Genomic DNA, 10,287 nt, shown 5'->3' on the forward strand with positions numbered 1-10,287 from the left:
GAATGTGTCTCAGACTTTCTGGTATTCTGACTTCGATGATCTTTCTTCCCCTTCTTCTGCAATGTTCTCTGAGCCATAGATGTAGGATCTGGTATATCGTTTGGGGCTGGAATGTGAAAGCATATGCTGTATTTGGTATGAAACTATGCAGTTGCCATGAAATTACTGACAAATCACGGTAACAGAGTGGTTATTTTTCTAACAGCTTATGACCAGGGAGGCACCTGAGGCCATCCACAGGATGCATGCACTGCCAATGGGTATACAAAACCCAAAGAGTCTATTGATGGATACAGACAATACTCTGCTCTTTTGCAAAACATGGAGAAATTAGGCTGGGCTTGATCTATAAAATGCTAAAGTAACTAACTTGAGAGTGGTAAATGGATGACATGACCAGCTACATGTTAACCCAATCACAAAACAAGGTATGATGTGACAATCAGCCAGAGGCACAACATGTATAGTTACAACCAACTACCTTGTGTCATAATTCAACCTTTCTCAGTACAGGGAACCCATATTTCATTCTGTAAGCTGGGCCAAAATTCTGTGACTGGATTGGCCATAGGTCCTGTAGGGAGATTTTTGCTGTTGTTTTGATAAATAGCTGTGATGTGCCTATAACTTTTCTCAAAGTGATTTTGAATCCATTAGTAGCTGTTATCTGCCTAAGTAGCAACGAAAAACTGTGTAGTGGTTGATGGTTGCTGGCCAAGATTCATACTAATTAAAGTGCTGAGAATAAGATGGTTACTGTGTTATGGTGGTCATAAAATAATGTAAACATATGCAACATGGTTCAGTTAATTTGCAAAGAGTTGACAGATGAACAGAAGAGCCTGGGGGAAAGAATGAAGTGTTAGCAAATGGCTGCATTCCACTTGCTGTGACATGAACATCAGACATCAGGAAGTAGATGTGACTACGGTGACCTCTAACCTCATGAAAGCCTAGTCACTGTAAACATATTAGGAAAAAGTATAGTTAGAACTACAGTAATGGTCATGAAGCAGTTAACATTCCCTGAGGAGTCAGGGTCATGAGACTCTCATCCAGGATCCATATCTTTGCTCCTGAAGATCATCTCTGCATAGCTTTAGGGTGGTCTGGTGGTCTATATAGGAGGTGGAAATTTAACTGAGGGAAGGAGTCTAGTGAACCAGCTTTCTGCAGTCAGTGCCCACACTGTGGTGGGATTTTTCAGAGATGCGGCTATCTTTGATTCAACAACACCTCTGTAAGTATTCCCTTACTTATGCTTTTCAAAGCCTATGAATTTCTAATCTTACACCACTTGACATTTCTATAGAGCACTTTCTCTGCTGTCCTGAAGTACTAGCAACATTCTAATCTTTGCTGCATACGGGAACTGAGCAGGATATTTAGAACAGTGGTTCTCAACAAAGCTAACGGTCCTTGTGGCCAATTACAGGACAAGTGTTGAAAGTGTGTTTTCTTGACTGGAGTGAGAAGAAAAGGCGAGTGTGTTACTAACTTCTGTGTGTAGAAACCAGAGGTGTGCTCACACAGCATCCAAGGCACTGGACAGCTCCAGAGCAGGAATGAAAGGCTGTTGAAACTGAGAGCCCTGCTGGAGAGAGACCACTGGATTCACAACTCCTCAGTCACGCAGTTAACCCTTTAAGGTTCCAAGGCACCATGAACTTCCTGACTTGAATAAACTTAACCAAGCAGCCAATATTCTGCTAAGGTATATTATGCCAGCAGATACGTGTCTTATACGGCTTTGAGAATTTAGTCGTGTCTTTGAAGTATGAAATTCCTTTTTATAGTGGCAGTTAGTGTTCCTTCCCTGTTGAAATAACAAACTACTGATCTTTAGGGTTTATGTCCATCAAAAGTATATTGATAATGAAGCCAGCACACATCCTTGTCACAAATTTTAAAGGTGGGTGACATCACAGTGGAGGTCCTAGAACCACTCTTATCATGTCATCTAATGCAAATTGTTGCCTAAATTTCCATAGTGGAAGATGTATGTTTTTTTTCTTCTGAGCCCAGCTCAAATATAACAAGTTGGGCAACAGAAGGCGCTGTGGCTAGATAAGGCTTCGCTACAGAGTGACTCTTGTGACTTCCCATAAGTAGATTGTCTCTGTGATTTCACTCCTTATAGCAGGGGTACTCCTGCTGCTGCTGTTGTCAAGCTTTCTCATGTGGGAGAATGTGGCCTCTGTGCCCAGGTGTATCGTGAAAGATGGAGGCTGCCAGAAAGTCCTCAGCTACATTTTTAACATGACAAGCAATGCATCTGAGGGCATTGACCACCTCTCTTCAGAAGTGTTAAATGAATTTGTAAGTACCTCACTTACTTCTGGCTTCTTCATGAACAGGTCCCTACATCAAAAACTGGGTGCTCTACAGGTTAAATGAGAAGACATCATGAGCCAAGTTTCAAATAATACAGATTCACAGCCACAAGAAAGCATCGACCATTAGATTGGGGGGGGGGGAGGGCTGGCGGGGGGGTAAGTTTATGAAATCACTAAATTTTTGAAAAATGAAATTTATTTTAAAATATTTTGAAAGCAATTTCAAAAGATTTTTCTCTAATGTTTTTTAAATTTCTGCTCTTCACAGAAAGCCCTAAAAAGTGACCTAGAGGGACTCTAAATTTCTGTTCTGGATTGCTGAAGAAAGGATCCATTGTCACTCTTTGCTTAGCACACTGCACATATCCAATAAAGGAGATTCAAACTGCATGAATCCCTTAAAATGAAAAGAAGTAGCAATGCTGAAACAATGTCAGGAAGGGAAAACAACAACAACAAATAACATTATTTTTCAAAACCACTAAATCTGAGAGCCATTGTTTAAAATTTTTTTGAGGACATAAGTTTACAACTTCAAAATGAGAACTAGGTTAGAAACATAAATAGGCTTTGTTTTCCTGATGAATGCACTCAGAAGGCTGGATCTTATCTTCTCTAAGTCAGTCCAGGAGGCAGAAATAGACAAGGGCTTCAGTATCAAAGAATATGAGCACAAGACCGCCATGTGTGCAGCAGACATATATTAATATTGTCCTCTGTGGTAGCTTTTCTTTAGTTCTTCATTCTTGAGTGGCAACCCTTCATCTTAACAGCTCATGAAACACTCATAATTTATCTGATTATTAACTTTAAATAATAAATGTGGTAAATAATGTATACAATATCTAAATATTAATTAGTATATAAATATTAAAGTATCTTTTTCCATTTAATTTTTTTATTGTGTAGTGTTTCCAAAACTATAGTTTGATACTGTTACAATCAAAGCAATTATATTCTTAAATTTTCCTGAATTTAATATATTCAGGTTGTATGATGTAGTGCTAATACAAAGAAAAATATTTTTTCATTGTACCTCTAGTTTTCTTTTTTACAATTTATTTACTTCATATTATGATTATAACCCCCTCACTCATCTCTTCCCAGTCCTACCTTCCCTCTCTCTTTCCCCCATGCCCCTCCCACAGTCGACTGAAAGGGGCTGTCCTTCTCCCCTACTAGCTGACCCTAGCCTATCAAGTCTCATCAGGACTGTGGAATCCTCTTCCTCTGTGGGCTGGCAAGGTCAGGCCACCAGGAGGAAGTGATCAAAAAGCAGACAAACCACGTTCATGTCAGAGAAAACCCCTGCTGCCCTTACAAGGCAACCAACATAAAGACAGAGCAGCCAATGGGCTACATCTGAGCAGGGGTTCTAGCTCTTCTCCATGCATGGTCCTTGGTTGATGCATCAGTCTCTGCAGGCACCCCTGGGCCCAGATTTTTTGGCTTTGTTGGTCTCCTTTTGGAGCACCTGTCCACTCCGGGTTCTTCTATCCTACCCCCCACCCCATTCTTCCATAAGACTCCCTGGGCTCTGCCCAAAGCTTGGCTGTAAGTCTCTGCATTTGCCTTGATCCCCTGCTGAGTGGAATCTTTCAGAAGACAACCATGGTAGGTAGGGTAGGCTCCCATCTTGTTCCCTCTCTTTTGCCACTTTCGATGTCTATCCTGTTTGCCTTCTGAACGAGAATTCAGCATCCTTCCAAGGGTCTCCCTTGTTTTTAGCATTTTTGCATCTGTAGACTTTAGTATGAATACACTCATGGTATATACTCACTTATAAGCAAATATTAACATGTAACATAGGATATCATACTAAAATATAATTTTATAATGTGCAATTAAAGGAAGTTTATCTGTTTACTCCAATGGGAATCAAAACTTTGAAGACATACATGTACTGGGCATTGGACTCTAATTTTAGAGAATGATAATCATTTAAACACTGTTTGTAATTTTGATGGTTTACTGCTTCCTTTTCAAATAGTAACTTTTAGGAAATGAGAAATTAGAAATGTAAAGTTATGAAAAGATGAGAAGCTAAAAGCTCAGATGAGAAAATTAGATTAAATCTTCAATGGCAAAAAGTAAATAGACGATGGGTTTCTTTTTTAATTTCTTAGTATAGAGATTTAATGTTCTCTTGACATCCAACATGGATAGGGGTTTCACAAAGTCCCCACCTCTACAGGAAGAATTATAAGCAATCAATGGTTTCCAATAGATGGAGAACCAGCAATGTTCAGGGAGACGCTCCTTCGAATGTTGTCCAATCCCAAGTGGCTATTCACAAACACAGGCACGTATGAGCAACACTAAATGACTTAGGGGGTTTGTATTCACGCATACACACGCATATTTGTTTGTATGTAACAAAAAACAAAAAGGAGGTTATGAAGTTGAGAGGGAGTGGGACTTTCAGGGAGGAGAGTGGGGGTGGAAATTATATAAATACAGTGCTCATAGGTGAAATTCTCCAAAAATCAATAAAAGAAATAGAAAAATCACTTACTCCGTTCCCAAACCCCAAACTAACTTGTTTTATTGTTGTTATTATTATTGTTTTCAGGATATGCAGTATGATCCACAACAGAAATTCCAGAACAAGCCAGTCATGACCTGCCATACTTCATCCCACTCTATCCCAAGCAGCAAAAAGAAGGCTAAAAGAATGCAGGTAAGTCCTGAAACCAGTTCATATGTAAACACAGTGACCACACCTTCAGGAAAGTGGGGAGAGGATAGGCAACACGAGGAAAGCATACTATACAGTTAATAAAGTGAACATAAAAGAAATTTCAGAGTAATTTTTATGGTTAAATTTACTCTAACAAGCAGGCAAGGAAAGTTGCAATTTTTTACTATTACTAATGCACTTTGAAAGCATTGTATACAATTGATCATAAAATCAACTTTTCTTGACTTGGAAAATGCTTTTTTTTTTTTAATTTCTGTTCTCCTTCTTCTTCGCTCATCCCTAATACAATTTTGCAGGGTCTTTACATGCAGGTCCAGCAAAATACAACCCATGTTGCATGGGTACAAGTATGGCCTATCATAACTGAGTAGGCCATGCTAGTGTGTTTTTACTATAGTCTGCTTATCTGATGATCTACCTATAACCAATCTCAACATGATTTAAAATAACTATCATAATATATGTGCATGTGCGTACATATATTCTGTTCTCCTTGATGATTAACTGAAAGAGAATTATATATATATATATATATATATATATATATATATATATATATGCACAATTGTAAAACATAAGAAAATTGAAGGAGGAAAGTCTGTTGAGAGCCAATCCATGGCTAGACACATCACAAACCATTATATCAATATTGCTTCAATTAATCAACAAAAACTTCACAAGCCATGAAGCCTACACTAGTTATCACATGTAATTCAACCTGCAGTTGTACACTTATTTTAATGTGACGCTCAACTGTTTTTGCTTAGCCTATAGTCCTTCTAAATGTGACAATCAGGATGCTGGCTGCCTGGAAAAAACTTCTGTACCATGTAGAAAACAACATGGCTGATCTTGATGGAACTCCTTATGCTATCATATCAAAAGTTAAACTGATTGATACACGAATCAAAAGACTCACAAAGAATCTTCAGGACATTAAGACTATTCTCAGCCAGGTGAGTTGTTTCTTTAAATGTTACTGTTTTCTTCTTATGAAAGCTACAATGTCTGTAATGAAAACTCAACTTTGGACTAATTCTCTGTCTACCACAGTAAAATTTAGGCAAGTGACTGCACAGTCTTGGCACTAAAGAGCTTGTGGCAACTCAAACATTCTTTTTTCTTTTTTAATTATACTTTATTTACTTTGTATTCCCCCTCTAGTTCCCTCCCTCCTCCAAACATTCTTAAAAGTGCTTCACCCAGCACCCCACAACACAGGGATCTCAAGAAATACTAAATGATTCCTAAGGGTGGCCTGAACAGTGTCTTCCCTGGGCAGCGTTAAAGTGTCCTGGCTGTATCAGCACATCTTATCACAGTCATCCCTAAACTGGAAGCATTTTAACCCACCAGGTGCAATCCTCATCATTTCTGTAGCTTCTCGTCCATGACTCATGATAGTTACTGTTGAAATAAAGGAAAGGAAAATTGTGTAGTGAGAAAACTAATAGAGCACAAATGGCACTTCAGAATAGCACTGAGAACATGAGAAGATCCTCACAAGAGAATTGACTCTCAACCCTCCGTTGTACCTTGCTCAAAACAATGTCTATAGTGAAGCAGCAATTCTGTCTACTCCTACAATAATACATTTCATCTAGGATCAACTATATTACAAAAACTGCATGTGTGGTTCTTCCGTCCAGTTTTAAGATAACTAACAGATTGGTAGAATCCAGGTCCACATATATGAAACAAATAATTTTGCTTAATATTTACATTCATAACATTCCTCAAAATATTATTCAATATTTAAAAGTAGTGAGGACCAAGAGATATTAATAATATAAATAATAACTGGTTGACTATTATTTTGTGAATAGGTTCATCCTGAACTTAAGACAAATGAGGACTATCCTTCATGGTCGGGAGAGCTGTATGTACAGCGAATCCAAGGAAGAACTCAACTTTTTGGTTTGCATAGCTTGTTATTCTGCTTTAACAATGATGCGCAAAAAATTTCTGATTATGTCAATATCCTGAGAGACCAAATTGTGCCTAATAAATAAAAAGCTCTTATCCTTATTGTCTACTTCTGGGATAGTCCATACTGATCTAAACCTTAAAAGATTCTTTAAATTTTATAGTACTTCAGTCTGTGATTGAATGTAAAGGGTCACCTATTTTGTTAATTTTTATTTTTAATTAAAATATAATTACATAATTTCCCCTTGCCCTATACTCCCTCCAAATGAACTCTGTCCCTTCATTATTCTACTCTCTATAAAATGCATTGTTTCTTTTTATTTACTTATTATTTTATATACATATAATCATTATTGCTATATATATGCATGTATAAATGAATACATATATAACTGCAGCCTGTCAAATCCAATTATGCTTGTTTCTATGTGTGTTTTTATGGTTGACCACATAATATTGGATAACCAATTATGAGGCTTATTCCTTGGCAAAACTAATTCTACCCTTCTGTAGTCATTAATTGTTTATAGCTCTTCATCTAGAGGTGAAGCCCTATGTGATTTCTTTCATCCACTCTGGGGTGTCAACTGGTATTAGAATTCTCCAAGTATTGTTTAAGCAGCCACAACGTTGACTTTTCATGAGTATAACATCAATGTCATATATCTAGAAGACATAATCTTACAGCAGACTCCCTGATCCTCTAGCTCTAAACATTCTTTCTACCCTCTTTTCTATGATATACCCTGAGCCTTAATTTTGGGTGCTGTGTTGTAGATATAGATGGATATTGATATGTTGTAGATGGGCATCTCGTGACCAGTTTTTCTCTGCATTTTGTTCATGTGATGCTTTCTGTAATTAGCTACTTCTGCTACAAAATAAACTACTTTAAAGCAGACTACTGCCACACTGGTTTAAAGCATATTGCCACATTGCCTGTTGTGGTTACAAGCATCAGAGCTAGGTAATACTGTTGATTGCTTTCTGCCCTTGGAAGCACCTTCATATTCTATGAAAGCTGGTTCTCAGGCAAGAAACTTTGTATCAGTTTCAGCTCAAATCCTCTCAATCTTGTGTATCTTCAGCAATAGAGACTTAATTCCATTTCTGAAAAACAACAGCATAGCTTATATAAAAGAAATGCACCTCAGCCACAAAGATAGACATTTCCTCAGAGCAAAGGGTTGGAAAAGGTTTTCCAAGCATATGAACCCAAGAAGCAAGCTAGAGTAGCCATTCTAATATCTAACAAAATAGACTTTCAACTGAAATTAATCAAAAGAGGTGAGGAAGGATACTTCATACTCATCACACAAAATTCCACCAAGATGACATCTCAATTCTGAATATATATACCCCAAATACAAGCGCACCCACATTTTTAAAAGAAACATTTAATAAAGCTTAAAGCACACATCAGTACCCACACATTAATAGTGGGAGACTTCAATATCCCACTCTAACTTAAGAGCAGGCCAACAAAACAGAAACTAAACCAAGAAATAATGACACTAACAGATGAATCAAATTGACCTAACAGACATCTACAGAACTTTTCACCCAAACACAAAAGAACATACATTCTTCTCATCACCTCACAGAACCTTTTCCAAAATTGACCTTATAGTGGGTCACAAAGCAAGCCTCAACAGCATGCTAGAAGACTGAAATAATATCTTGTATCATATCAGACCACCATGGACTAAAGATGGAACTCAACGGCAACAGAAATAACAAAAAGCTTACACACACACACACACACACACACACACACACACACACACACACATGAAAATTGAACAACTCTCTACTCGATGACAGCTGGGTCAGGGAAGAAATAAAGAAACTAAAGACTTCTTAAAATTCAATGAAAATTAAAGCACAACATACCCAAACTTATAGGACACTATGAAAGCAGTGCTAAGAGGAAAGTTCATAGCACTAAGTACCTTCATAAAGAGACTGGAGACATCTAATGCAAGCAACTCAATAACACACCTGAAAGCCCTAGATGAAAAAAAGAAACAGACACAGCCAAGAGAAGTAATGACTGGAAATAATCAAACTCAGGGCTGAAATCAATAAATTAAAAACAAAGAGAGCAATTCAGAGAATCAATGAAACCAAGAGCTGGTTCTTTGAGAAAATCAACAAGATAAACAATCCTTTATCCAAACTAACTAAAAGGCTGAGACACTATCAGAATCAACAAAATTAAAAATGAAAAGGTGGACATAACAGACACTGAGGAAATCCAAAGAATCATTAGGTCTTACTTCAAAAACTTATATGCCACAAAATTTGAAAATCTAAATGAAATGGAGAATTTTCATTGATAGATTCCACTTACTAAAGTAGAGTCAAGATCAGGTAAACAAATTAAATAATCCTATATCCCCTAAGGAAGTAGAAGCAGTCATCAAGAAGCATGCTCCCCCCCCCCCCAAAAAAAAAAAAAGCCCAGGGCCAGCTGGTTTCAGTACAGAATTCTATCAGAACTTCAAAGAAGAGCTAGTACCAATACTCTTCAAACTATTCCACAAAATAGAAACATTACCAAACTCACTCTATGACCACAGTAACCTTCATACCTAAACCACACAAAGACCCAACAAAGAAAGAGAATTTCAGACCATTTTTATGACCATCGATGCAAAATACTTAATAAAATACTCACAACCCAAATCTAAAAACACATCAAAAATATAATCCACCATGACCAAGTAGGTCTCATCCTAGGCATGTAGGGGTGGTTCAATATATGAAAATCCATCAGTGTAATCCACCATATAAACAAACTGAAAGAAAAAAAAAAACACATGATCTCTCCTTGGATGCTGAAAAATCATTTGACAAAATCCAACACCCATTCATGTTAAAAGTCACGAAGAGATCAGGGACACAAGGCACATAACTAAACACAGTAAAGGCGATATACAGCAAGCCTTCTCAGAAAATTGGGAACAGCTCTACCTCAAGACCCAGGTATATCACTCCTGGGCATATACCCAAGAGATGATCCACTTGTACAACAAGGACATTTGCTCAACTATGTTCATAGCAACTTTATTCTTAATAGTCAGAAACTGGAAACAATACAGATGCCCTTCAACTGAACAATGGATAAAGAATCTGTGGTACATTTATACAATGGAATACTATTCAGCTATTAAAAACAAAGACATCATGAAAATTGTGGGAAAATGGATGGATCTGGAAAAGATCATCCTGAGTGAGGTAACCCAGACCCAGAAAGGCATGCATGGTATATACTCATTTATAAGTGGATATTAGCCATGTAATACAGGAAAACCATAC

At 37.4% G+C, this 10,287-nt stretch overlaps 1 protein-coding gene across 1 annotated transcript; it reads left to right on the forward strand.

Moving 5' to 3' along the window:
• Nucleotides 1-1,209: 1,209 nt before the first annotated feature.
• On the forward strand, nucleotides 1,210-7,049 carry LOC129685528 (prolactin-5A1-like). Its single transcript, XM_055619045.1, has 5 exons — nucleotides 1,210-1,240; nucleotides 2,141-2,319; nucleotides 4,909-5,016; nucleotides 5,805-5,993; nucleotides 6,864-7,049. Exons 1-5 carry the CDS (start codon nucleotides 1,210-1,212, stop codon nucleotides 7,047-7,049), a joined length of 693 nt encoding a protein of 230 aa, XP_055475020.1.
• Nucleotides 7,050-10,287: the final 3,238 nt, after the last annotated feature.

This window comes from Psammomys obesus, unplaced genomic scaffold, assembly GCF_907164565.1.
Source record: "Psammomys obesus unplaced genomic scaffold, mPsaObe1.curated_primary_1811, whole genome shotgun sequence".
In the NCBI taxonomy this organism is placed as follows: domain Eukaryota; kingdom Metazoa; phylum Chordata; class Mammalia; order Rodentia; family Muridae; genus Psammomys; species Psammomys obesus.

Excerpts from the sequence above, each read along its gene's own strand:
- LOC129685528 (XM_055619045.1), top strand. The coding sequence starts at position 1,210 with ATGCGGCTATCTTTGATTCAACAACACCTCT. Across the intron at positions 1,241-2,140 it reads TTTGATTCAACAACACCTCT|CAGGGGTACTCCTGCTGCTG; the intron begins GTAAGTATTCCC and ends CACTCCTTATAG. Across the intron at positions 2,320-4,908 it reads CAGAAGTGTTAAATGAATTT|GATATGCAGTATGATCCACA; the intron begins GTAAGTACCTCA and ends TATTGTTTTCAG.